At 41.7% G+C, this 26,304-nt stretch overlaps 1 protein-coding gene across 1 annotated transcript in view; it reads right to left on the bottom strand.

Annotated features, from left to right (window-relative positions):
- Positions 1–25,823, bottom strand: part of SLC27A2 (solute carrier family 27 member 2) — a 51,555-nt gene extending 25,732 nt beyond the window's left edge. The window contains exons 1-3 of the mRNA XM_005685790.3: positions 25,159–25,823; positions 10,991–11,200; positions 4,218–4,376 (exon numbers count right to left, since the gene is read on the bottom strand). Coding sequence (XP_005685847.2) covers positions 4,218–4,376; positions 10,991–11,200; positions 25,159–25,636 — 847 coding nt within the window. The 5' untranslated portion in view covers positions 25,637–25,823. The remainder of the gene's footprint in view (positions 1–4,217; positions 4,377–10,990; positions 11,201–25,158) is intronic.

The following is a 26,304-nucleotide window of genomic DNA, read 5'->3' as shown; positions in this document are numbered from 1 at the left end:
GATCTCTGTTCGTTTCCAAGGCAAACCATTCAGCATCACAGTAATCCAAGTCTATGCCCCAACCAGTAGTGCTTAAGAAGCAGAAGTTGAACAGTTCTATGAAGACCTACAAGAACTTCTAGAACTAACACCCAAAAAAGATGTTCTTTTCATTATAGGGGACTGGAATGCAAAAGTAGGAAGTCCAGAAATACCTGGAGTAACAGGCAAATTTGGCCTTGGAGTACAGAACGAAGCAGGGCAAAGGCTAACAGAGTTTTGTCAAGAGAATGCACTGGTCATAACAAATACCCTCTTCCAAAAACATAAGAGAAGACTATACATGGACATCACCAGATGGTCAACACTGAAATCAGATTGATTATATTCTTTGTAGGCAAAGATGGAGAAGCTCTATACGGTCAGCAAAAACAAGACCAGGAGCTGACTGTGGCTCAGATCATGAACTGCTTATTGCCAAATTCAGACTGAAATTAAAGAAAGTAGGGAAAACCACTAGACCATTCAGGTATGACCTAAATCAAATCTCTTATGACTATACAGTGGAAGTGAGAAATATATTTAAGGGACTAAATCTGATAGACAGAGTGCCTGATGAACTATGGACGGAGGTTTGTGATATTGTACAGGAGACAGGGATCAAGACCATCCCCATGGAAAAGAAATGCAAAAAGGCAAAATGGTGTCTGAGGAGGGCTTACAAATAGCTGAGAAAAGAAAAGTGAAAGGCAAAGGAGAAAAGGAAAGATATGCCAATTTTAATGCTGAGTTCCAAAAAACAGCAAGGAAAGATAATAAAGCCTTCTTCAATGATCAATGCAAAGAAATAGAGGAAAGCAATAGACTGGAAAAGACTAAAGATCGCTTCAAGAAAATTAGAGATAGCAAGGGAACATTTCATGCAAAGATGGGCACAATCAAGGATAGAAATGGTAGGGACCTAAAAGATGCAGAAGATATTAAGAAGAGATGGCAAGAATACACAGAAGAACTATACAAAAAATATCTTCACAACTCAGATAATCATGATGGTGTGATCATTCACCTAGAGCCAGACATCCTGGAATGTGAAGTCAAGTGGGTCTTAGGAAGCATCACTATGCACAAAGCTAGTGGAGGTGATGAAATACCAGTTGAGCTATTTGAAATCCTAAAAGATGATGCTGTGAAAGTGCTGCACTCAATATGGAAAACTCAGCAGTGGCCACAGAACTGGAAAAGGTCAGTTTTCATCCAATCCCAAAGAAATGCAATGCCAAAGAATGCTCAAACTACCGCACAATTGCACTCATCTCACACGCGAGCAAAGTAATGCTCAAAATTCTCCAACACAGGCTTCAACAGTACGTGAACCATGAACCTCCAGATGTTCAAGCTGGATTTAGAAAAGGCAGAGGAAACAGTGTTCAAATTGCCAACATTCACTGGATCATCAAAAAAGCAAGAGAGTTCCATAAAAACATCTACTTCTGCTTCATTGACTATGCCAAAGCCTTTGACTGTGTGGATCACAACAAACTGTGGAAAATTCTTAAAGAGATGGGAATACCAGGCCACCTAACCTGCCTCCTGAGAAATCTGTATGCAGCTTAGGAAGCAACATAGTAGAACTGGACATGGAACAACAGACTGGTTCCAAATAGGGAAAGGAGTACATCAAGGCTGTATATTGTCACCCTGCTTATTTAACTTCTATGCAGAGTACATCATGAGAAACGCTGGACTGGAAGAAACACAAGCTGGAATCAAGACTGCTGGGAGAAATATCAATAACCTCAGATATGCAAATGACAACACCCTTATGGCAGAAAGTGAAGAGGAGCTAAAAAGCCTCTTGATGAAAGTGGAAGAGGAGAGTGAAAAAGCTGGCTTAAAGCTCAACATTCAGAAAACGAAGATCATGGCATCTGGTCCCATCACTTCATGGGAAATAGATGGGCAAACAGTGGAAACAGTGTCGGACTTCATTTTTGGGGGCTCCAAAATTACTGCAGATGGTGACTGCAGCCATGAAATTAAAAGACGCTTACTCCTTGGAAGAAAAGTTATGACCAACCTAGATAGTATATTCAAAAGCAGAGACATTACTTTGCCGACTAACGTCCGTCTAGTCAAGGCTATGGTTTTTCCTGTGGTCATGTATGGATGTGAAGAAGGCTGAGCACCGAAGAATTGATGCTTTTGAACTGTGGTGTTGGAGAAGACTCTTGAGAGTCCCTTGGACTGCAAGGAGATCCAACCAGTCCATTCTAAAGGAGATCAGCCCTGGGTGTTCTTTGGAAGGAATGATGCTAAAGCTGAAGCTCCAATACTTTGGCCACCTCATGAGAAGAGTTGACTCATTGGAAAAGACTCTGATGCTGGGAGGGATTGGGGGCAGGAGGAGAAGGGGACGACAGAGGATGAGATTGCTGGATGGCATCACTGACTCAATGGATGTGAGTCTGAGTGAACTCCAGGAGTTGGTGATGGACAGGGAGGCCTGGCATGCTGCAGTCCATGGGGTTGCAAAGATTCGGACACTACTGAGCTACTGAACTGAACCGAACTGATTGGGAGAGACCAATGTAATCACAAGGGTGTGATAAGAAGTCAAGAAGGTCAAGGGTTGTAGGACAAAGCATGACAAAAACAAAAGACGTGAGTGAAATGCTTTGAAGATGAAAAAAGGGGCCACAAGCCAAAGAATGTGAGCAGCTTCCAGGAGCTAGGAGAGGCAAGGAAATGGACTCTTCCCTACAAGCTTCCAGAAGGAATGTAGCCTCACTAACACCTTGACTTTTGGACTTCTGACTTTCAAAAAAGGGAGAGAACCAACCTGTGTTGTTTTAAACCACAAAGTTCATGGTCATTTGTTACAGTGGAAATAGAAAACTAATATGATAGGTAAAAACAATGTACCTATCATATTCAACCTAACAAGCATGAAATGTAGAAAAGTGGAATAAAAATATCACAGGTATTTTTCATGTTATTAGTTTATTTCTACTCCTAAACATGCAAAATCAAGTGTTTTAGGAGAAATTTAAACAAAATACTACATTTTCCTTCTTAGCATTTATCTATTATGCTTAAATAGACGTATGACTGATTGATTTATCCTTAGGAGGGCTTCAGAGTCATTCTGTTTTAGAAGGGCCCAACAGTACGATCAGACCCAGGCATTCCTTGCTGATTTGGAGGCTGGTATTGATGCTGGATTAAGTGTTTTATAGCCGATCAGTAAGCTGATGAGGAAAAGGAGCAGAGGTTTGGGCAGTCATGTGTATTTGTATATGAATTAATATATGCATATGTTACTGTATATACATATGTAATTACTTAAAATGTCACATGGGAGAAAAAGTTAAGTTTTTTAGTTTAGTTGGCAAGTTAGAGGTAGTCTCCTGAAGAGGTGGATATTGGGCTGAGACTTTATGTACACAAGGTGCAGAAATCCTGTTGACAGTAGTAAGAATGGCAAATCTAATTTAAATGTAAAGTTTCAGAAGGAAAGAGAAGAGATGGGGAAATCTAAGTATTCTGACCAGAGCTAAGAGCCTGTGGGAAGAGGGAAGAATGAAGTAGAATGGGCCAACTGAATGAGAAGTTTAAACCAGGTGCTAATGGAGATCAACATGCAGATTTCTGAAGATAGAAATGACATAAGAGAATTATTTGTGGAATCAAAGGATCGAGTATCTTAACCTGTATAAAGACCTAAAAGATTTAAAAGAGGCTTGCTCTTTGATATGCTGAACAATTACAGCATTATATTAAAAGACATGCAGGCATGAGAAAATAGAAATTCTTTTTATTTATTTATTTGGCCTTGGGGCTGGTCGGATCTTTGTTTCCTGATCAGGAATTGAACCCAGGCCCTCAGCAATGAAAATGTGGAGTCCTAACCAATGGACCATCATGACATTCACTATAAATTCTTTTAAATGTTTGCTATGTGTAAGCCAAACAAACTCAGTATTAACATGGAATTAAACACTATTCCTAGCACACAGGAAAATAGAAAATTTTGTATTACTTTTCCTTATGGCTGGATGGCATCACCGACTCAATGGATGTGAGTTTGAGTGAACTCTGGGAGATGGTGATGGACAGGGAAGCCTGGAGTGCTGCAATTCATGGGGTCACAAAGAGTCGGACACAACTGACCGACTGAACTGAATGAGCACATTGAATGTGTACTGGGCTTCAATACCTTGTTGAGAAGAAAAGCTTACCAGTCACTATACATCCATGTAAGCCAATCAGAAGCGCAGCACTGTGGTACAAGGGTAGGGGGGTATAGATTACATCATCCCCTGTAACCTCGGAGGCAAGAGCAAGGCCAATTCCATACCAAATGCGTCGATGATTGATCTTTGCAGCTTTTGGGAGACCTGCATAAAGGTACAAGAGAAGCATGTGTGAATCAAGAATGGTTATTCACAGACACATGATCTGGGAGAGAGATGTGTCTTAGGAAGATTCATCATTTAGTGATTAGAAGATTGCATTTGGTGAGACCAGAAGTTCACAGTTTTTTCTGTAAAGGACCAGATGGTAAACATTTTAGGTTTTGCAGGGCCATAAGTCTCTATTGCAACTACTCAACTCTGCTATTATAGCTGAAGGCAGCTAAACACAAAAAGTAATGAACTTGGCCCTGTGGACATGGAACTTTATTTACAGAACTTGTGGTGGTGTGGTGTTTGTGACCCTCTGGCTATGGTTTGCTGACCCCTGAGTTAGCTGGTTATTAGAGTGGTAAGATGAGGAAAAACGAGTGACTGTCTATTGAATTTCTGATTTGGGTCTACCATCTTGCTAAGCATCCTTGAAGGACAGGGGTTTGAACTGTTTGGGGTCACTATATGAGGATTTTTTCAGTGGTAAACACACCCATGGTTGGTTGAATCCATGGATGAAAAATCGCAGATGGAGAAGAACCTATATGGAGGGCCTTCTATGAGTTATGTGTAGATCTTCGGCTGTGTGGACCCTTGTATTGTTCAAGGGTCAACTGTATTGCCAAGTTTTCACTCAATTCTCATAATTAATGATATAAGTAGAATTATATTCTCTAGTTCACAGATGAGAAGACTGAGAATCAGAGAGATTACATAGCCCATCCATCCTATCTCTTTCCTTCATAGCCACTTCTATGAATTTCTCACATACTCTTCTAGAGTTTTTAATGTAAATATAGGCTCATTTTCTTCTATGTTCTTGCCCTTTCCCCCAATTAAAAAAAAAAGCATACTATTCTGCACTTCCCCTCTTCACTAACAAAGTATTTTTAAGTTCTGTCCATATTTGTATGTAGAAATTTCCCTTATTTTTTCATCCACTTATTTTCTCTGCATTTACTCCTTTGTGTGTGTGTTTTATAGTTTATTTACACTATTTTGCAATTTCAAATGACGCTGGTCCACATGTGGAAAAACCTGGTCCACACGGCATTTCACACTGTGAATGATGCTCCATCTGTAAGATAAATTTGTCAATGTGAGACTGCTGGGCCAAAAGGCATCACACCTTATAATTTTGATAGACACTGCCACTTTGCCAGTTATTAGGGCTGTCCCCATTGACTCCCCCATCAGTAATACAGGAGTGTACCTATTTCCTCATAGCCCTTTCAAATGTTGAAATTTTTGCCAATCTGAAAGGTGAAAAAATGGTATCTCAGTATATTTTTAGTACACTAAGTACATTTGTATTTGGAAAATCCTGAAAGAGATGGGAATACCAGACCACCTAACCTGCCTCTTGAGAAAACTGTATGCAGGTCAAGAAGCAACAGTTAGAACTGGACATGGAACAACAGACTGGTTCCAAATAGGAAAAGGAGTACATCAAGGCTGTATATTGTCACCCTGCTCATTTAACTTCTATGCAGAGTACATCATGAGAAATGCTGGACTGGAAGAAACACAAGCTGGAATCAAGATTGCCAGGAGAAATATCAATAACCTCAGATATGCAGATGACAACACCCTTATGGCAGAAAGTGAAGAGGAGCTAAAAAGCCTCTTGATGAAAGTGAAAGAGGAGAGTGAAAAAGTTGGCTTAAAGCTCAACATTCAGAAAATGAAGATCATGGCATCTGGTCCCATCACTTCATGGGAAATAGATGGGCAAACAGTGGAAACAGTGTCAGACTTTATTTTTTTGGGCTCCAAAATCACTGCAGATGGTGATTGCAGCCATGAAATTAAAAGACGCTTACTCCTTGGAAGAAAAGTTATGACCAACCTAGATAGTATATTCAAAAGCAGAGACATTACTTTGCCGATTACGGTCCATCTAGTCAAGGCTATGGTTTTTCCTGTGGTCATGTATGGATGTGAGAGTTGGACTGTGAAGAAGGCTGAGCGCCAAAGAATTGATGCATTTGAACTGTGGTGTTGGAGAAGACTCTTGAGGGTCCCTTGGACTGCAAGGAGATCCAACCAGTCCATTCTAAAGGAGATCAACCCTGGGATTTCTTTGGAAGGAATGATGCTAAAGCTGAAGCTCCAGTACTTTGGCCACCTCATGCAAAGAGTTGACTCATTGGAAAAGACTCTGATGCTGGGAGAGATTGGGGGCAGGAGGAGAAGGGGATGACCCAGGATGAGATGGCTGGATGGCATCACAGACTCGATGGACGTGAGTCTCAGTGAACTCCGGGAGTTGGTGATGGACAGGGAGGCCTGGCATGCTGCGATTCATGGGGTCGCAAAGAGTCGGACACGACTGACTGACTGAACTGAACTGAACTGAATTATAATTTATGTAGATTTTTTATAAGACTCAATTGAAAGAGTATGCTTATATTGTTGCCCATGGGAGTCAGTTTAGTTGGGGCAGCCATGAAGTCATTGCACAGTGGATGAGTCTAGAGTTTAAAACCAGAGTGGGTCAATTGGCTTTGTGAAGAGAAAGGCAATTCTGTTTAGATTAAGATGCCTCAATATTTGATGGTATTGCCTAAATAAAAGCAATTTGTTATAAGGCAAAGCAGTATGACTGGCAAACTACCACCATTGTAAACACAGTTCACAGCTGATGGTCTTTGATGTCATGAGTATTAATGCTCCATTCTATACTAATAATGAGAAACAGAAGAAAGAATCAACAAATCAATTGTATTCACCTTGAAAAAAAATTATCCAGATAGTAAAAACTCAGAATTATATTTTTTAAAACAGAAACACACATCTTTTGTGGTGTTAAGCACTTTCAGAAAACTTCCTGATATAAACTTTTGTATTAATGAAGAAATAATATTTGGTAACTATTATATAATTTTGTGCTAATGACTGCCTTTGAGGCACAGGGAAAACATGTTCTCTGATTTCTTAAAGGAATTCTTTTTATTAATGTTTATACTAGTACCTTCCAGTATATAATCATAAGGGATTTGATTTAGGTCATACCTGAATGGTCTAGTGGTTTTCCCTACTTTCTTCAATTTCAGTCTGAATTTGACAATAAGGAGTTCATGATCTGAGCCACAGTCAGCTCCCAGTCTTACTTTTGTTGACTGTATAGAGCTTCTCCATCTTTGCCTACAAAGAATATAATCAATCTGATTTCGGTGTTGACCATCTGGTGATGTCCATGAGTAGAGTCTTCTCTTGTGTTGTTGGAAGAGAGTGTTTGCTATGACCAGTGCGTTCTCTTGGCAAAACTCTGTTAGGCTTTGCCCTGCTTCATTCTGTACTCCAAGGCCAAATTTGCCTGTTACTCCAGGTATTTCTTGACTTTCTACTTTTGCATTCCAGTCCCCTATAATGAAAAGAACATCTTTTTTGGGTGTTAGTTCTAGAAGTTCTTGTAGGTCTTCATAGAACCGTTCAACTTAGCTTCTTCAGCGTTACTGGCTGGGGCATAGACTTGGATTACTGTGATACTGAATGGTTTGCCTTGGAAACGAACAGAGATCATTCTGTCGTTTTTGAGATTGCATCCAAGTACTACATTTCAGATTCTTTTGTTGACCATGATGGCTACTCCATTTCTTCTACGGGATTCCTGCCCACAGTAGTAGATATAATGGTCATCTGAGTTAAATTCACGCATTCTAGTCCATTTTAGTTTGCTGATTCCTAGAATGTTGATGTTTACTCTTGCCATCTCCTGTTTGACCACTTCCAATTTGCCTTGATCCATGGACCTAACGTTCCAGGTTCCTATGCAATATTGCTCTTTACAGCATTGGATCTTGCTTCTACCACCAGTCATATCCACAACTGGGTATTGTTTTTGCTTTGTCTCCATCCCTTCATTCTTTCTGGAGTTATCACAATAAACTGTGGAAGATTATGAAAGAGATGGGAATACCAGACCACCTGACCTGCCTCTTGAGAAACCTGTATGCAGGTCAGGAAGCAACAGTTAGAACTGGACACGGAACAACAGACTGTTCCAAATAGGAAAAGGTGTATATCAAGGCTGTATATTGTCACCCTGCTTATTTAACTTATATGCAGAGTACATCATGAGAAACGCTGGGCTGGAAGAAGCACAAGCTGGAATCAAGATTGCCAGGAGAAATATCAATAACCTCAGATATGCAGATGACACCACCCTTATGGCAGAAAGTGTAGAGGAACTAAAAAGCCTCTTGATGAAAGTGGAAGAGGAGAGTGAAAAAGTTGGCTTAAAGCTCAACATTCAGAAAACGAAGATCATGCCATCTGCTCCCATCACTTCATGGGAAATAGATGGGCAAACAGTGGAAACAGTGTCAGACTTTATTTTTTTGGGCTCCAAAATCACTGCAGATGGTGATTGCAGCCATGAAATTAAAAGACGTTTACTCCTTGGAAGGAAAGTTATCACCAACCTAGATAGCATATTAAAAAGCAGAGACATTACTTTGCCAACAAAGGTCCATCTAGTCAAGGCTATGGTTTTTCCTGTGGTCATGTATGGATGTGAGAGTTGGACTGTGAAGAAGGCTGAGCGCCGAACAATTGATGCTTTTGAACTGTGGTGTTGGAGAAGACTCTTGAGAGTCCCTTGGACTGCAAGGAGATCCAACCAGTCCATCCTAAAGGAGATCAGTCCTGAGTGTTCATTGGAAGGACTGATGCTAAAGCTACAGCTCCAATACCCTGGCTACCTCATTCGAAGGGTTGACTCACTGGAAAAGACTCTAATGCTGGGAGGGATTGGGGGCAGGAGGAGAAGGGGACAACAGAGGATGAGATGGCTGGATGGTATCACCGACTCGATGGACATGAGTTTGGGTGAACTCCAGGAGTTGGTGATGGACACGGAGGCCTGGCGTGCTGCGATTCATGGGTCGCAAAGAGTCGGACATGACTGAGCAACTAAACTGAACTAAATACTAGTAACTTGGCAGATATTTTATTCAGAGATAAGAAGAAAGGTAAAATAAACATCAACCCAATTATATTCCAATTAAATCTAAATTCTGAATTATGGGATTGGATGAAAGAGTGCTTAATCTCTTTTTCCCCTAAGATGGGTTTTATACTTCATGGCAAAACCTGCAGTTGTGAACAAGTTCTGTGCTTATCTATTTAGTATTAAGACTAGAACTTCCAGTCACTAGTTAAGGGCTTGTTTTACCTCAGTTACTTCCCAAATCAAAGTTTACAGTTTAGTTTTACCATTCTATTGAGAAATGAGGGTGTAAGTCCCATATATTGAGGTAGTTCTGGATGTAGTGGAAGCATCTGGTTAAACCATGTCATCCTACCATTCTGCTGACACGGTGAAATAGAACTGTTGGCAAACAAAAGAACGATAGCTATTATGCTCTCGAGATTAGCTTTCATAGGTCATCCCAAGATACCCCTCCTCATAAGGCTCAAAGTAACCCTTATCTCTAATGTTTGATTATTTTACAAGGAGAATGCATGCTATAATTATCTGCTTGAGTTAAAATTTTAACTGAATGACTCACATATTCAACTTCCCAATATTATTCAGAATAATTAGGATGCTGGGGGTAGCTTCCTATCCTTTCTTAAATGTATCTCTCAGTCTTCATATGATTACATTTTGGTAACATTTTCCCTGACCTTGAGTAGGCAGACACCAAATAGCTATCAGATGGATGAACTAGGAGGTATTCTGGCAGAGAGGTCAGTTGTATGAGCTGTGGAGTCAGCCTAGCAAAGTGAAGCCTGACACTTCTGCTTCCTATCATGGGAAGTTCTTAAACTCTCTAGGCATCAGTTTCTGAATCTGTAAAACAGGAATAAGAGTAGTACCTGTCTTAAGAGTGGTGGGAGAAATGTATGAACACCACAGAGCTCCTAGAAGAGCACCTAATACATCTATCTACCTTTAATGTCGCCTGTTCCACACAGCAGTGTTTCAGTAATATGACAGTTGGCAGTGTTTTGTCTTAGCGGCTTATGTAAAACAATAGTACAGCTTACATCAAAGGTGTAAGACATCCTAGATTTGATGAAATAGACCATTTTAGGCCCTGAGCTAAGAGCCATTCTACACCCACAGAACCAAACAGCTTCAAGTCATTGTTGCATGGAAAGATAGCGATCAAAATGTTTGTACAAATATAACCCCATTATTGTTCTATAGTCTTCTTGGTGGTCCACTTATAATTGGTTATACATTATATATGGATGCTGGACAGAGTATAATCAAAATGTAGCGATCATTAAAAAAATTCCAAAACCTGTTCAGTGCCAAATCTTAATCAAAAAGCAACAATCATTTTGAAAAAAATCCTAACAACCTATTCAGTGCCAAATCTTATCATCACCCTAATTATTTTTGTAGTTCTTGGTTAATCTCTCTACCTGTTCTATACACCAACTGGGGGAAGTATGCATACCTTAGAGAAACCCAAATGTTTTCATATGCTATGGAACAAGATCATACTTCCCACAGGCAATGAGCTAAATCCCCTGAAGTATTAGTTATCTGATAAGCTTTGCCAAAGAAAGAGAGCATTTAAAAATCTAACCCAACATTTAACTCTTTCAGGATAGGTCCATTGCTTCGAGAATCCTCTATTTTTTACCTGTGGTTCCAGAAGTATAAATATATAAAGCAGGAGTGGAAAAGGTAACTTCCGACCTCCAGGATTCTGGGACAGGTTCACTTGACACTTCATCCACTTTGTCTAAGAAAGAGTTGACCCCATCTGTGTTAGAAGTTCTGCTCACATAATAGACAGCCACATCATCTTTCTTCAAGCTTGGCAGCACCTCTTCAACAGCGGCTTGTAGTTCTTAATTTAATAAGAGAAAAAAATCCAAACAAACTAAATTAGTTCATTTAAGCTCTATTAGTGCAATACATTTTGTACTGATTTTGTTTCCACTAAGTGTTGTTAAAACATGTAGACACAGTAATGTTTATAGTTATGTATTTTTAACATGGAATTTACCACATCTGAAAATATCACAAGATCCCAATATTTATGGGAAGGCTGGGTTTTGATAGTTTAAAAAGCGACAGATGATTGAAATCTGTACATTACATGGCAAGTGCAAACAAACCACATAAGGGTAAAAACCAAGATTATATGTGCATGACTTATATGCATATCTGATATATATATATCTCAAAACACTCCAGAAATGAATTTAGTTATTCCCAATGTATGCCCCACAGGACCAGAGATTTTAAAAAAAGAAAATTTTAAGGAAAAAGAGAAATGAAAAGAAGGGAACCATGCTACTAAAAGGATAATAGAAGCTAACTTTATGTAACACATTTAAAAAATATCAGCAACAAGTAGTTCTACTAGGAAGGTTCAGCTGATCTGAGACATAAGCTCCAAATTTCATAAGCACATTATCCGACCTAAGAAAAAAAGGACTGATTAGCATGTTTTTCAGACTCTGAGTCACAATACAGCAGTGGATTGTTAAAATCATTTAAAGTGATGATTATTCTAAAAAATAAAATAGAAAGTATATCATACATAGGAAGAGGTAAGGTTTTTTTTTTCTGAGTTTCAGCTATGTGAGTGTGTGAGTGCTGAGCTACACACAAATGTAGTTTTCATAGGGGTCAAGGTAAAACATTTTAAAGGCATTGATGTAATGTGTAAACCACATTTCTGGCTTGTTACTTGAATTTTTATACCATTTAAAATTTTATTTTAAGTTTTAAATCATAAGATGAGACGCTCTTTAAGCTTCTTTGTCTTGAATTGTGATAACTGAAGTGAATAGGCTTATTCTTAATAGGAAGGTGACTCAATATCCCAGGGAATTACCTTAGGGAGGCTATATCTGATTCATATTACAAGCTTTGTTTTTCAGATATTTACATATGATGTCTCCATCAAGACATGAGATTGCATCTGGATAGATGCATTTAAAAAGTTAAAAAGTTTTTTAACCAAAGCAGTCATGCACCTGATAAATATAAATGAAATAGTACAAAAGAGTTTATAACACAAGTCAGTACGCCCTTATCTCACAAATAAACCTGCTGCCTGGAGGCAGTGACTTTTAGGGTTTTTTTTTGGCTGTTTCTTCTAGCAGTCAGTTCTTCATCACCAAATTACATACTTTTCCTGCTACCTCGTGACTTACCATTTTTGAAACCCACCCCCACTCCCCCCTTGTTCACCCCCAACAGTTATTATTTTCACTTTATGTTGTCAGAGTTAATGGTATTTTTTATCTATTCTGAGACTATAATTCTGTCTTTCTAGCTTTGTCTATGTGTTGACTCTAGATTCTAGAACAAATAATCAGGATTGACAAGATTATGACAATGTAATTATTTCAAATATGACTGTAGAGCCAAGTAACACATTCTAATCATCTTTCCTTTCTTGAACAGTTTTCTCCTGGAGCGTCTATTGGCTATCATTCCTTAATGCACTATTTGTCTCAGTTCTTTTTTAACCTCCATCAGATCAGCTTATTCCTCTTGATGCTTTCTTCTCCTCTTTCATTTTGAATGGTTGCTCTTTAGTTTTTCAGTATTTCGAGAAGATCATCAGAAATATTACTGTTGTGAAAACAGTAACTGGCTTGCTAAGGTCCCTTGCCAGTGCCGTGGTTCAGATTCTCATTATTTCCTACCGAAATTGTCACAATAGCTTCCTGACCGATCTTGCCTCTAACCTCTCCCTGCTTCCAGTATCAGTGACACCACTGCCCGACTTCTTGTTCCTGCCTTGTTTAAAATCCTTCAGTGGTTGCTTATCCCTTGTGATAGAATCTTTCTAATGCAGCGGATGGTTCTAAGGTTCTTCTCAGCCTACATCCCTCGCCCCAATTTTTCTGATGTCATCTTCTTAACTACCCTAGTCCCCTTTCCTCTAACCACACTGATTTATCTGAAGTGAATGGAGCCATAATTCTCACATCTTACCACCTTTGTCCAGGTGGTTTCATCTGCTTGGAACGCCCTCCTGCCCCCAGCCCCTGGTCACTGGAAAAACTTCTGTTCATCTTTCAAAACAGTCTCATTGCTTTTAACTCTGTGGTCCTCCCACAGGAGTTTGCATTATACGGTTAGCAGTGTGTTTAGTATGTAGTGTGACACACTTCACTTCTTTTTCTCCTCTATTTGGCAGTGAAAACTTTGAGGTGAAGGGATTATAACTTGAGCATCTTGGCCCTGCCATAAGTGCTTAACAAGTGTTTACAGCTGAAAGAATCTACACAAAGTATTGTATTAGTCACTGGGGAAGAGACAGAGGAATAAGCGAAAGCTGTTGACGTTCAAGGATTGCAATACTGTGAGTTGATAAATCTCCAGTCAAATGCAAAATTAAATCATTTTTGTGATAGAGGTATGTCTTACCTCCAAGTAAAGGACACGAAAGTAAATTAAAAACAAAACAAAACTACTATTGCTTCTTAAAGAATTATGAAATCTCTCTCCCTCCTTCTCTTCTACCCGAGACTGAGCCTATTTATTTAAATAGTGTGTTCATAAATTACCTGGATTATTTCTTATTCCTCTCCTCTCTCTCTCCCAACAGTTATTTGACATCTATTTAAAGTGTGTTTCCTGTGTGCACGATTCTCAGCACTGGGAGCAACAGTGTGTACAGCGGATACTGTTTTCACAGAGCCCAGGTCTAAGGGGGAGGAATCAAGAAATAACCCATTAAAATAAGGTGTCATAGGTGGTGTTTTGGAAGCACGGAGGATGGGCACGAAAACAACCCAGAGGAAGTGTTATCTCAACTGAGACCTGAAGGGTGAGTAGGAGTTGGCAAGATGAAGACCCACTGAGATGGACTGAGCCTGTCTGTAGCCAAGGGACAGCTTATGTAAAGACCCACAGGCAAACAAGTGAGCATTAGTCACTCAGTCGAGTCTGACTCTTTGTGACCCCAATGGACTATAGCCTGTCAGCCTCCTCTGTCATGGGATTCCCCAGGCAAGAATACTGGAGTGGATAGTCATTCCCTTCTCCAGGGGATCTTTCTGACCCAGGAATTGAAACTGGGTCTCCTGTGCTGCAGACAGATTCCTTACTGTCTGAGCCACCAGGGAAGCCCAGAGGCAAACAGCAGGTTGCCAGAGCAGCTCAAAGAGGCTAAAGCTGACTGCAACGTAGAATGAGAGGGAAAAATGTTGGAAGAAGAAACTGGATGTAGGTGGGGACCAGGTCTCTGGCTTACATCAGGTACATGGGTTGGAGAAGGCAAGGACCAGAGGTGGGGAGGCCATTTGGTAGATCAAACTTTGCATTAAGGTAGCCACAGAGCCTAGAGAGAAGTAGATGCATTTAAGAGATGTTTGGGAGGTAGAACAGACAAGATTTGATAAGTCTTGATGAGAGAAAAATTATAAGTCAAAAGGGACTTTAATTTTTTCTGTAATTTTTTGAAAGTAGATGTATGCAGGCATTAGTGATATATCCAAAATTAGTAGTTTCTTATATAATTTATAATTATTATATAAAATAATAATAGTAATAATAAAATAAACAGCCAACTCATTGGAAAAGACCCTGATGCTGGAAAAGACTGAAGGCAAAAGGAGAAGAGGGCAGCAGAAGATGAGATGGTTGGATAGCATCACCTGATTCAATGGACATGAACTTGGACAAACTCCAGGAGATAGTGAGGGTCGGGGCGGCCTGGTATGCTTCAGTCCATGTAACAACTTAGTGACTGAACAACAACAACAGAATAATAAAGGTAAAAGGACATGCAATTAAGCAGGTATCATGCTTGATCACAGTTCAAGTAATTTGGATAACTGGGGCTTCCGTTCCCTCATGTTTCCACTTGGCCCTCTGCCTGCTTTTGGTTCATAATCCCTGACCTTTCACAGAGGTCATCTTATCTGAAGGGAAGGCCATTGCCCCTGCCCAGCACAGTTTCTTTATCTGACCTCTGGGCTGTTGGTGTAGAATTTACGTTTGGATATTGACTTGAGGTTCCAGTGGCTCCCAATCATATCAAGGCATACCTCACATGTCCTATACTGACCTTTACTTTACCTACCTGATAAGTCCCTGATGCTGGAAAAGACTGGGGGCAGGAGGAGAAGGGGACGTCAGAGGATGAGATGGTTGGATGGCATCACGGATTCAATGGGCATGAGTTTGAACAAACTCAGGGAGATAGCGAAGGACAGGGAAGCCTGGTGTACTGCAGTCCATGGGGTGCCAAAGAGTCAGACACAACTTAAAGACTGAACAACATATGTCCTATGGTAGCAGACATTTCCCCTTTAAACTAAAGATGCAATATTTATATAAATACATCTATACATACATATATAAACTGAGATTGGAAGGGAAATTCTGGATGGGAATGTAACTCATTAACTGTATATTTAATATTTAATGTCTTTTCTTAAATCTGTTATAAATAGGACTGGCCCCCATGTTTTCTGCTTCACACAGGAATTTTTTGGGTAATTATTGCTATAAATCTGCTTACTGAAGACTAAGTGAAAAGTGAAAGTGTCAGTTGTTCAGTTGTGTCCATGTGCCCATATTGTTGTGTCTTTCTGTGCCCATGGACTGTAGCCCACCAGGCTCCTCTGGCTATGGAATTTCCCAAGCAAGCACACTGGAGTGGGTAGCCATTCCCTTCTCCAGGGAATCTTCCCAACCCAGGGATCAAACCTGAGTCTCCTGCATTGCAGGCAGATTCTTTACCATCTGAGTCACCAGGGAAACCCACTTAAGATAGATGTGGCAATCAACAAGGACACATAAGATCAAATAATTCTACTTGACACAGATTGAGCTCCCTGGAATTCTGAGACCTTTGTATAGGGGTCCTCTTGGGAATGATGCCTGCGGGGCTGCAATGGAGGTAGACTGGATGGAGAAAGAGATTGTGTTTCGATGCCAGCCGTGCAGTGGCCTCCCTCAATTGATCCTACGGGGACTCGGGGCCTGGGATGGCCCTTCAGGCTGTCCCAAGTGAAACAAAGTGGGTTCTACCTCTGTGCCTGCCCACCAACCAGTCACTGGATGCAGATTGGGGCGGTAGTGCTTGACCTTGGGCAAAGCGGCTTTCTTCAACCAACGGCAAGTCCTGGAATGGTCCTCGGCTGACAGCTGGCAGTTGCCAATGCCTCCAGCAGCAGAGGAAGGAGTACCTCAGTCCTGGAGTGGGGAATTGGGCAGCGCATCACAGCATCCACCACACCTTTCATTCTTACTGATTAAAAATTTACAAATTTCTTTTGTGGAGGACAGTTTGTATAGTAGCTTTACATACATCACCTCACATAATTTTCCCAACAATCCTGTGTTATAGACGATGGTAACCTTGTTTCTACAAATGAGGACAGAAGCTCAGTGAGTCTCTATATGGATCATTACATACAAAATGAAAAGAATTATATTGGGCTTCAAGGATTACCACTTTCTAGTACTAGTGATTCAAGTTCAAGTTTCGGTAAAGGACCTTGAAATTTTGGAAGACACTGTCTACCTGACATGCTCAGTGCTCGTGAAAGCATTCGGATCTGCCTTTCAATAGTAACATGGATTATCTCTTATTTGTCTTTCTGATGAAGAGAATAACCTCAAGTTTTATGAAAAGCATGGGTATGAGAAATAGTATTCACAGAAAGTTGCCTGCACCTGAAGAGTGTACAGTAGATCTGTCCTTTCTTCATTAGCCTGAGCTGAAATCATGGATGGGTGTAGAACCCCAGAGAGCCCCCTTGGTGGCTCAGATGATAAAGAATCTGCTTGTAATGTAGGAGACAAGAGTCAGACACAATTGAGTGCCTAACACTTTCACTTTCACTTACAGAATCTCAGAGGAAGCAGTACACATTTGGATGATGGAAAATCAACTGATTATAAAATCTGCACTCCTTAAGATCCATTTTATAGAAAAGAAAAAAATCAGGTTAGCATATGAAGTTTCCTCTCCCATTTACTTTTTTTTTAAAGAAGGTCAGAAGAGAAATTTCTGAGGACACAGGCCCATTCCTTGAAAGCAGAGAGACAGAGTGGGTAGTGAGCTGAATCAATCTTCATCACCAAAGTGGCAAAATGCTACTGGCTAAACCCACTGCTTTTAAATAGGAAAAGCATTCAATCTAGTAGCTTGTTTTGCTATTAGATCGCCTCATGGAGCGAGTAACTAACCAAGTTAGTTACATAAAGCACCCCAGAAATGTTTACCAATGAAGTAAGATTTGAAAAGAAGGCAGTGAAAAGAAATGGTTTTGATCAGAATTTCAGGATGATGTGAACTGATTGGCAGATGACCAAATCAGGATTGAAGACTTTCCTTCAGTCAGAGAGGCACCTGAAACAAACTGGTTCTAACAGAGATCATGGAGATCTCAATGTTTAAAAAATACAGTTTGTAACTGTGGTTTCTCATTTCTGTTATTGGCAGTTTGGAATTATAGTAATGAATAATCTAGCATATGGTCTGTACATCAACACAATGTCATAGAACACCCTCCAAACATAACCTCCCCCAGGGCTTGCTTGGTGGCTCAGACAGTAAAGAATCTTTTTGTAATGCAGGAGACCTGGGTTTAATCCCTAGGTCAGGAAGATCCCCTGGAGAAGGGCATGGCAACCCACTCTGGTATTCCTGCCTGGAAAGTCCCAAAGACAGAGGAGCCTGACAGGCTACAGCCTATGGGGCTACAGCCCATGAGTTCTCAAAGAGACACAACTGAATGACTGACACTTTCACTTTTCGCATACCCTCACCTTCCCTCCACAATGCAAATCACCCTGAGGTCAGAAAGACGTTTAATCAAGGCTAAGTCCCTCAAGAGTAAAGAAATTTTTAGCAGGGAGATACACACTCATCTCATATTTATATAGTTACATAATTTCTTAACATTATTTTTCACTTCTCTCAGTTAAAGTTCTTGGTCAAAGTATCTTGCTTTCTAACTAGCCCTAGAATCAAAGGTAATTCCTTGTCAGAGATTACCAGATCATACCAGGCCCTATATAATCATTTGATATCCATAAGCAAACAAGTCACCTATCTACCACCTGCGTACTTCCCGGTTTCTCAGAGGCTGCGGGAGGTCTTTTTCAAACACTGACTGCTTACATTCAGTATGCAGTATAATTTGAACTCTATCCTTCTTCCTAATTCAATAACATTCACTGAGGATTTAGAATTTATTTTGTCTTTACCCCTTCACTCTGTTCTTATTGCTGAAGAAAATAAACTGATAAACATTCTCATACATGCCAGCAATGTGCTGGTTTGTCTTTGAATGGAGATGTACAATTGTCCTCCCTTGTAAGCTTTAGTTATGAGCAGGTCAAGAAGAAAAATTTCACAGAACGTCGTTAAGCGAGCTGTCTTCAGACCTTGGGCTACTTGTCTGGGATCCTAGCTCTTGAATACCTTCCTCATTTGTTGTATGGGTTTCTGTGCTGTTCCATCCTGGGCACAGACTCCCCCCAGCAGCCCATTCTGTGCCCATCACCAGCTCCCTCTCTGGCAGTGAGTCCTGGAGAGAGAGTCTTTCCTGTAGCCCTCTGCCAGAAGAAAACTGGGAGGCAAAATAAGTCTGTGATATAAAAAAGAACAAAATGATGCAATTTGCAGCCACATAGATGGACCTAGAGAGCATCATACTGAGTGAAGTCAGAGGAGAAATATTGTGACATCCCTCATATGTGGAATCTAAAAAGATGATACAAATGAACTTACTTATAGAGCAGAAACAGATTCACAGACTTAGAAAATGAACTTATGGTTGCCGGGCGGAGGGGAAGGATGGAGAGAAGGGATAGTTTGAGTCTGGGATGGGCACGAACACACTGCTGTATTTAAAATGTATAACCAACAAGGACTTACTAGCACAGGGAACTCTGCTCAATGTTATGTGGCAGCCTGGATGGGAGGGGGGTTTAGGGGAGAATGGATGCATGTACATGTATGGCTGAATCCCTTTGCTGTTCACCTGAAACTATCACAACATTGCTTGGTGCTGCTGCTAAGTCACTTCAGTCGTGTCTGACTCTGTGCAACCCCATAGATGGCAGCCCACTGGCTATATCCCAATATAAAATAAAAAGTTTAAAAAAACCTGTGGCGGATTCATGTCAATGTATGGCAAAACCAATATAATATTGTAAAGTAATTAGCCTCCAATTAAAATAAATAAATTTATATTAAAAATTTTTTTTTAAAGTCTGTGGTAGGGAGAGGATGGGCCTGGGGCAGATTGGGTCTAAATGGATTTTCTCAGATCAGGATATATTTGACTGTTTTAATATCATTTTTTTTCATGCCCTCATGACCATCCCAATAGTTCTTAAACATCAAAGAAGAAAGCTTGTTACAACTAACCAAAATAATGGAACTTTTTTTAAAAAATGGAACTTATTAATGCCACCAACAAAGGTCTGTCTAGTCAAAGCTATGGTTTTTCCAATAGTCATGTATGGAAGTAAGAGCTAGACTATAAAGAAAGCTGAATGCTGAAGAATTGATGCTTTTGAACTGTGGTATTGGAGAAGACTCTTGAGAGTCCCTTGGACTACAAGGAAATCCAACCAGTCCATCCTAAAGAAGATCAGTCCAGGGTGTTCACTGATGCTGAAGCTGAAACTCCAATATTTTGGCCACCTGATGCGAAGAACTGACTCATTGGAAAAGCCCCTGATGCTGGGCAAGACAGAAGGCAGGAGGAGAAGTGGACAACAGAGGATGAGATGGTTGGATGGCATCACTGACTCAATGGACATGAGTTTGAGTAAACTCCGGGAGTTGGTGATGGACAAGGAGGCCTGGCGCGCTGCAATCCATCTGGTCACAAAGAGTTGGACATGACTGAGTGACTGAACTGAACTGATTAATGCCGCAAATATTTACTGAGTGACGACTATGTGCTAGGTATTACTAAGGCATTATTCAAAGATATATGAGAGAACTGTAAGCTGTTGAGACAAAGTACATTGAAGCAACACACCTAAGTTGCAACACACCTAAGTTACTCCTTGAGCAGCCCAGAAGAGGCATGGAGACAGGCTATATCTATGCCCTGATTCTTGACTGAAGTTTGCACTAGAAAATTATCTCCTTGCATGAGTGTGAGGCCACCACTGTTGGCCATTCCTTGGGTTTTCTGAGTCCTATTTTCTCTACAGTAGTTTCCTCAGTAAACAGTTTAAAAATGACTAACATTTAAGTCCAGCCTGCTGTAGTCCTTACATAGTAAAACTCTTTAATAAAGCAACTCATTGTGTTGGTGGTGGTTTAGTCACTAAATCATGTCTTATTCTTGCGACCCTGTGGTCTGAAGCCTGCCAGGCTCCTCTGTCCATGGGATTCTCCAGGCAAGAATACTGGAGTGAGTTGGAGACCTGAGGAAAAATGCCTCTGGGCTCCTCCTGCCTAGAATTCCTGCTCCCCAATTGCACTTGCCTAGCTCTGTTGTCACGGAGAAGGAAGTGGCAACCCACTCCAGTATTCTTGCCTGGAGAGTCCCTTTGGGCAGAGGAGCCTGATGGGGCTGCTATTCATGGGGTCACACAGAGTCAGTCATGACTGAAGCAACTTAGCAGCAGCAGCAGCTCTGTTATCAATGCCCCCAAGAAACATTCATCTCTTCTTTTTCCTCTAGAGCATTCTGAAGCCCTCCCAGTATACTTATCACATTCTCCTCGTCATTCCAATCACATGTGACTTAGTTCTTCAACTGGACTGTAAGATCCTTAAACTAATTTAGCTTTTAAACTAATTTAGCTTTCTCTCTCTGCCTCCCACCAGGGCAACTAGCTTGTACCTTGTGGGAAATGTTTTTTTGATATGATATCAAATTGTTATACCATCTGCTTTTCTGCATCTAACCCCAACAGTTTTTTTGACAAGAGTTCTCTTTGGTCCTGACACTAGTTTTAGAATGTTCTCCTCTTTTAGAACTTTCAGTGATGCAATACTTTTGAAAGCTATTGGAAACATTTTATCTTATCACATTGGAGGTCAAATTTTATATTTTACAACCCTGAAAGACCAGGTCAAAGATAATTGGGAACATTTTATAACCTCTCTGGATCTCAATCTTGAAACACAAAGTATCTTTAACTGTTGTTTGGTGCTAAATCGCTTCAGTCATCTCCAACTCTGTGTGCCCCTATAGACTGCAGCCTGCCAGGCTCTTCTGTCCAAGGGATTCTTCAGACAATACTGGAGTGGGTTTCTGTGTCCTTCTCCAAGGGATCTTTCCAACTCAGGAATCAAACCTAGGTCTCTTATGTCTACCTGCATTGGCAGGTGGGCTCCTTACCACTAGCGACACCTGGGAAGCCCATCTTTGTTACTAAAGCCTTATACAAGAGGAGTATCAACACTGGGGGTGCTGCGCATCATTGGTTGAGCCATGCAAGGTAGACCTGGCCAGTGAGCTAATGAAGGAGTTATCCTTCCAGGAGAAGAGCTAGGTTAGTAACAATCTTAATGTTAGCATAAATGGAAACAAAGCAAATTCACTATTTGGGGGACTCTTTAAAAAAAAAATATTCTATGTTGTATGAAATTAAATACGGCTTCCTGTCTTACCTGTTTTGGGAAACTGCTTGAAAAAAATACTGGCCCAACAAATTGGTTTCTATCAACTACAACACTGATGGAGTTTCCAATAGCTGAAGGTAATTTTACCATGTGATTACTTACATTAGAGCCTTCTATGGATAAGGATCCTGAAATGCACCACACAGAGAAAATCCTGTTCTCCAGGAGATGGGTGTTTCTGATTGATGCGGGGAGGTGTTGTGAGTCTTTGGCTTTCTCTAAGTATAGTAAGTTCTGATGAAAAAAATTGGGCACTGAAATGCCTGACAGGATTGAGCCCTGTTAAACTTTGTGAAGAGTCCCCCAAATTCATGACAAGGGGCTCAATCTTCATCATAAACACCACTGTGCCAGTCCTTTGCATACACTCCAGAATTTGACACAGTTGAAACTCAAGAAACCCATGTGCTCTGAGGTTGAAATTTGAAGTGAAGAATCAAACCCTGTTGAATTGTCACCCCTCCAACATTTGTAAAACTTCTTATCTTTATGTCCCATGTTTAGATAGCATAATAGAATATAAAAAAACATCCTAGAAGTGAGACAAAAATAATTAGGTTCTGTCTCCAGCTCTCTCTGACCCTGGGCAATTGATATCACTCCTCTGGGCCTTCGTTCATTCAACTTTAAACAAACAACTATTAAACAAAGTGGGAATTACTAGACTCAAAGCCTATTCCTTAGATGATCTGCTTCCAAATCATCTAGGAGTGGGATGGGGCTAGCTATAAAAATATACTTTCCTGCCTCCTCCACGGTCCTGCTGAATCAATGTTTTTTGGGGATGAGGCTCAGGAAATTGTTTTTTTAAATGAGCTCCCCAGGTGATTCTTCCACTCATTAAAGTGACTTCTAAACTTTTTACTGCAGTATAACACACTTGTTAAGAGTTATATAAACAACACACTTGTTATATAACACACTTGTTAATCTTAGGATATCTCTAAGATTCTTTCCAACTTTAAAGAATTTGAAGAATCAGTCCATTCAACACATTTGCACATGGGCACATTTACTAATCAGCATGCAACTTTGGACTCTGTTACCCCCATGACAGTAACTGTTTTGGATCAGAGTGCAATTCTGCATGCGGTGTAATGGTCTCTCAGTGATTTGGAAAAACAGAATGGTTTTCAAATGTGTGGCCTCTCTCAAAGGTCAGTTTACTGTCAGAGTGCTGTAGGTCCCCTGGAAAGTCATTCAAATTTGATCTGAATGTTGGAATTTCATTACTATCTATGTATGCTAACCACATAATACTCAGTGACAGAAGACTGTTGCCTGGGCATAAAGGGAGATAACTGGTTGTATTTCTGATTTGATTACAGAACCAAACTCCAGTATAGTCATTTAAATCGAAGCTTCTTTGTCAACAAAACTCCCAGGCCTGGACTCCCTCACTAGGGGACCTGGGATAATATGCAGGTAAAAAGTACTTAAATGACTCCTGAAGTGGTACCCAGATCACTGTGTTAATAACTTTCCTCTGAATCAACTGGTAAATAGGTTTAAGAGAGTCTTCCAGTTACTAAATAGTGAAGTTGTCTCTCTTCCCAGGCAACTAGAAATTGTTGGGAATTTTCTTCAAAAGGCTATCCCTTTCAAATAATGTGTGTGTGTGTGTGTGTGTGTGTGTGTGTGCGCGTGTGCGCGCGCGCGCACATGCGCGTGCTCAGGCACTCAGTTGTGTTCAACTCCTTGTGATCCCATAGACTGTAGCCCACCAGGCTCCTCTGTCCATGGGGTTCTCTAGACAAGAATGCTGGAGTGGGTAGCCATGCTCTTCTCCAGGGTATCTTCCTGACTCAGGAGTTGAACCTGAATCTCTTGCCTCTCCAGCATTGGCAGGTGGATTCTTTACCACTATGTCATGTGGAAAGACCTCAGATTATGCCTTTAAAATTACCTCTTTGCTTTTCAGCTTTTATACAAAGCCTTCATTTCTTTTTGGATTATTTATTTTATGTCTGATGGAACAGGTGTGTAGTTTCCTGGCTTCCCAAAATGAATAGACATGTTGACTTACTGTAACTAGGCAAACTCTTTAGCATACTTCAGAGTTCTCAACTATGAAATGAAGGCGGAGAAAAGATGGATGCTTAGTCTGTTCCAGCTCTAACACTTTTCATTTGTGAAGAGAAAGGTAGCATGGTGTAAGGAGAGTCATGAGCTCTGAAACTAGACAGACCTAGCCTGGAATTTTAAGCCTCAGTTTCTTCAGCTGTGTGACAGGGGGTAACGATATATTAATTCTCAGGGTAATAAAAGCATCCAGTATAGAGCTTGGCACAGAAAGAAAGACATTCCAGAAAGGTGAGACTTCCTGGCTCCCTATTTCTCCACATCTTTTAGCCCACACCTGTTTAGGCCTCCTCTTACTGAGAGAGTGAAAAGCAATCCTGGTCCTTATTCAAGTGTAGGGACAAGTTTCCTGGGATAGGAAACCCAGTCAGTCCTTTGGGTAACAGATTCTTGGATTCTTCCTGACCTGGTCACCACTGGAGCATGAAGTTACCATTTTAAGTCTTGTTGAAAAGTTGCAGGAGGCAACTACAGAACCAAAGGTCACTGTCGCTATAAACATAATGAGTGCTCACTAGGGCTTGCAGCAGGGGATCAAAGTCTTCTTGGGGATCAGGTGGATTCTCTCTTTCTGCAGTGAGAATCCAGGGAGGCTAACAGAATTCGAGAGCTGGAAGCAGCCTTGAAGACCATTACAGAGGAGGAAACCAAGATATGGAGAGGGAAAGTGACTTTCCCAGGATTATACAGTCAATCAAGGAGCAGAGGGAACAGTCTCTCTGGATCCTCTGGACTTCACACTCTAGACCCTCTGCATTTTAATGCAGATATTGTCAGCACCAGCTAGGAACTTGAATTCTGGAGGTAGACAGATCTAGTTAATCTCCTCCTCCCAATTCTGTGATCTGGGACATAAAGCTTCACCTCTCTGGCCTGACTGGTCTCATCTACAAAGTCAACCCTATCTGTTGTAAGTATTACCAGCAACACTATATGTACGGTGATTCACATAGTATCTGGCTTGATCAGCTTCTACAACGGAAGGTTCTAATGACCATTAATTAGCGTTTGGAGGAAGAGTTGCCATCCCCTCTCTCTACATCTCTAGTTCCGATCTGAACCCTCGTTCCCCGCAACCCCTATGCCAGGCTGCCAAGAAGAGAAGGAGCTCAGTGCCAGGGTGAGGTGGTCCCCAGGCTCACCTGGTGAGACCAGTAGAACCTTCGCCCCAGAGCACTGAAAGCAGTGCAACAGGGACTTCCCACGGATGTTGTAGTTGAGGCACGCCATGGTGCAGCCCAGCTTGATCAGTCCCAGCCACAGCCATATGTAAGCTGGTTCATTGCCCATGAAAATTGCCACGCAGTCTCCCTGCCGCAGGCCGAGGTGGTCGCGCAGCGCCCGAGCCACTTGGTTGCTGCGTCGGTCCACCTGCGCGTAGGTGAGCGTCTCGTCGCGGAAGAGCACGAAAGGCTTGTGTGGAGTCTGCTGCACTTTCTCCAGAAAGGCGTAGAGAATGGTGCGCACCGGCCGGCGCTTTCCATTGCTGCGCGCCCGCTGGGCCACGCCGGCTACCCGCAGGAAGTAGCGCAAGTCCTGGAAGAAGTAAGGGCAGCAGAGGTTCACCAGCAGCGGGAGCATCAGCAACCCCGCCAGAACCGCGTAGGCGACTGGCAGCATGACGGCGGCGGAGCCCCCTACCCCCTCCAGGGCGGTGGGCGCACTTCGGGCGTGCAGGGCGGCGGCGGCGGCGGAATGGACTTCCTCCGGGCTGCGGGCGGTGCGGGTTTGCACAGCGAGGAGGGGGCGACAGTGGAGCTTTTGGGCCGCCCGCGCACCGCTGCGGGATCTCTGGCAGAAGGAGCTGGGGTGCTGGCTGTTGGGTGTGACAGGCCGGCTGAGCCTGCCCCGTCGTGAGGGTGCAGCTGCGCGTATGCCCCGCCCCGGCGGTCCTCCGCTGGCTGGGAGGGCGGCTCCGCGGCTCCCTGAGGCCTCGGCCACCTCCCCGCGCGAGCGTGGCGGCCTGGGGGCAAAGCTGGGCTCCCCGACGGTGTGACCTTACAAAAATGGTGACAGTAAGACGCCTTAGAAGACGCTGAGAAGATTAGAGGGGATAATACAGGCGGAGCGCTAGTGCACCTTTTAGAGATGACTGATGGTTATTACCAATAAAGTGTCTTATAAATACGAGAACAATCCTATGATTTCCTAGTAGCGGGGAGCAGGTGCCACTGCCAAATCAGAATCCCATCTCTCCTTCCTGGTCTCCGGGGCTTTCCGCCTGGTCTCTTTTTGTTTCTCACATCTGCTTTCCGCCACGCCCCACCCCCCCCACCCGCCCTCTGCAA

The sequence above is a fragment of the Capra hircus genome, chromosome 10, assembly GCF_001704415.2.
Source record: "Capra hircus breed San Clemente chromosome 10, ASM170441v1, whole genome shotgun sequence".
Taxonomy (NCBI): Eukaryota; Metazoa; Chordata; class Mammalia; order Artiodactyla; family Bovidae; genus Capra; species Capra hircus.
This window is presented reverse-complemented; position numbering and strand designations above follow the sequence as displayed.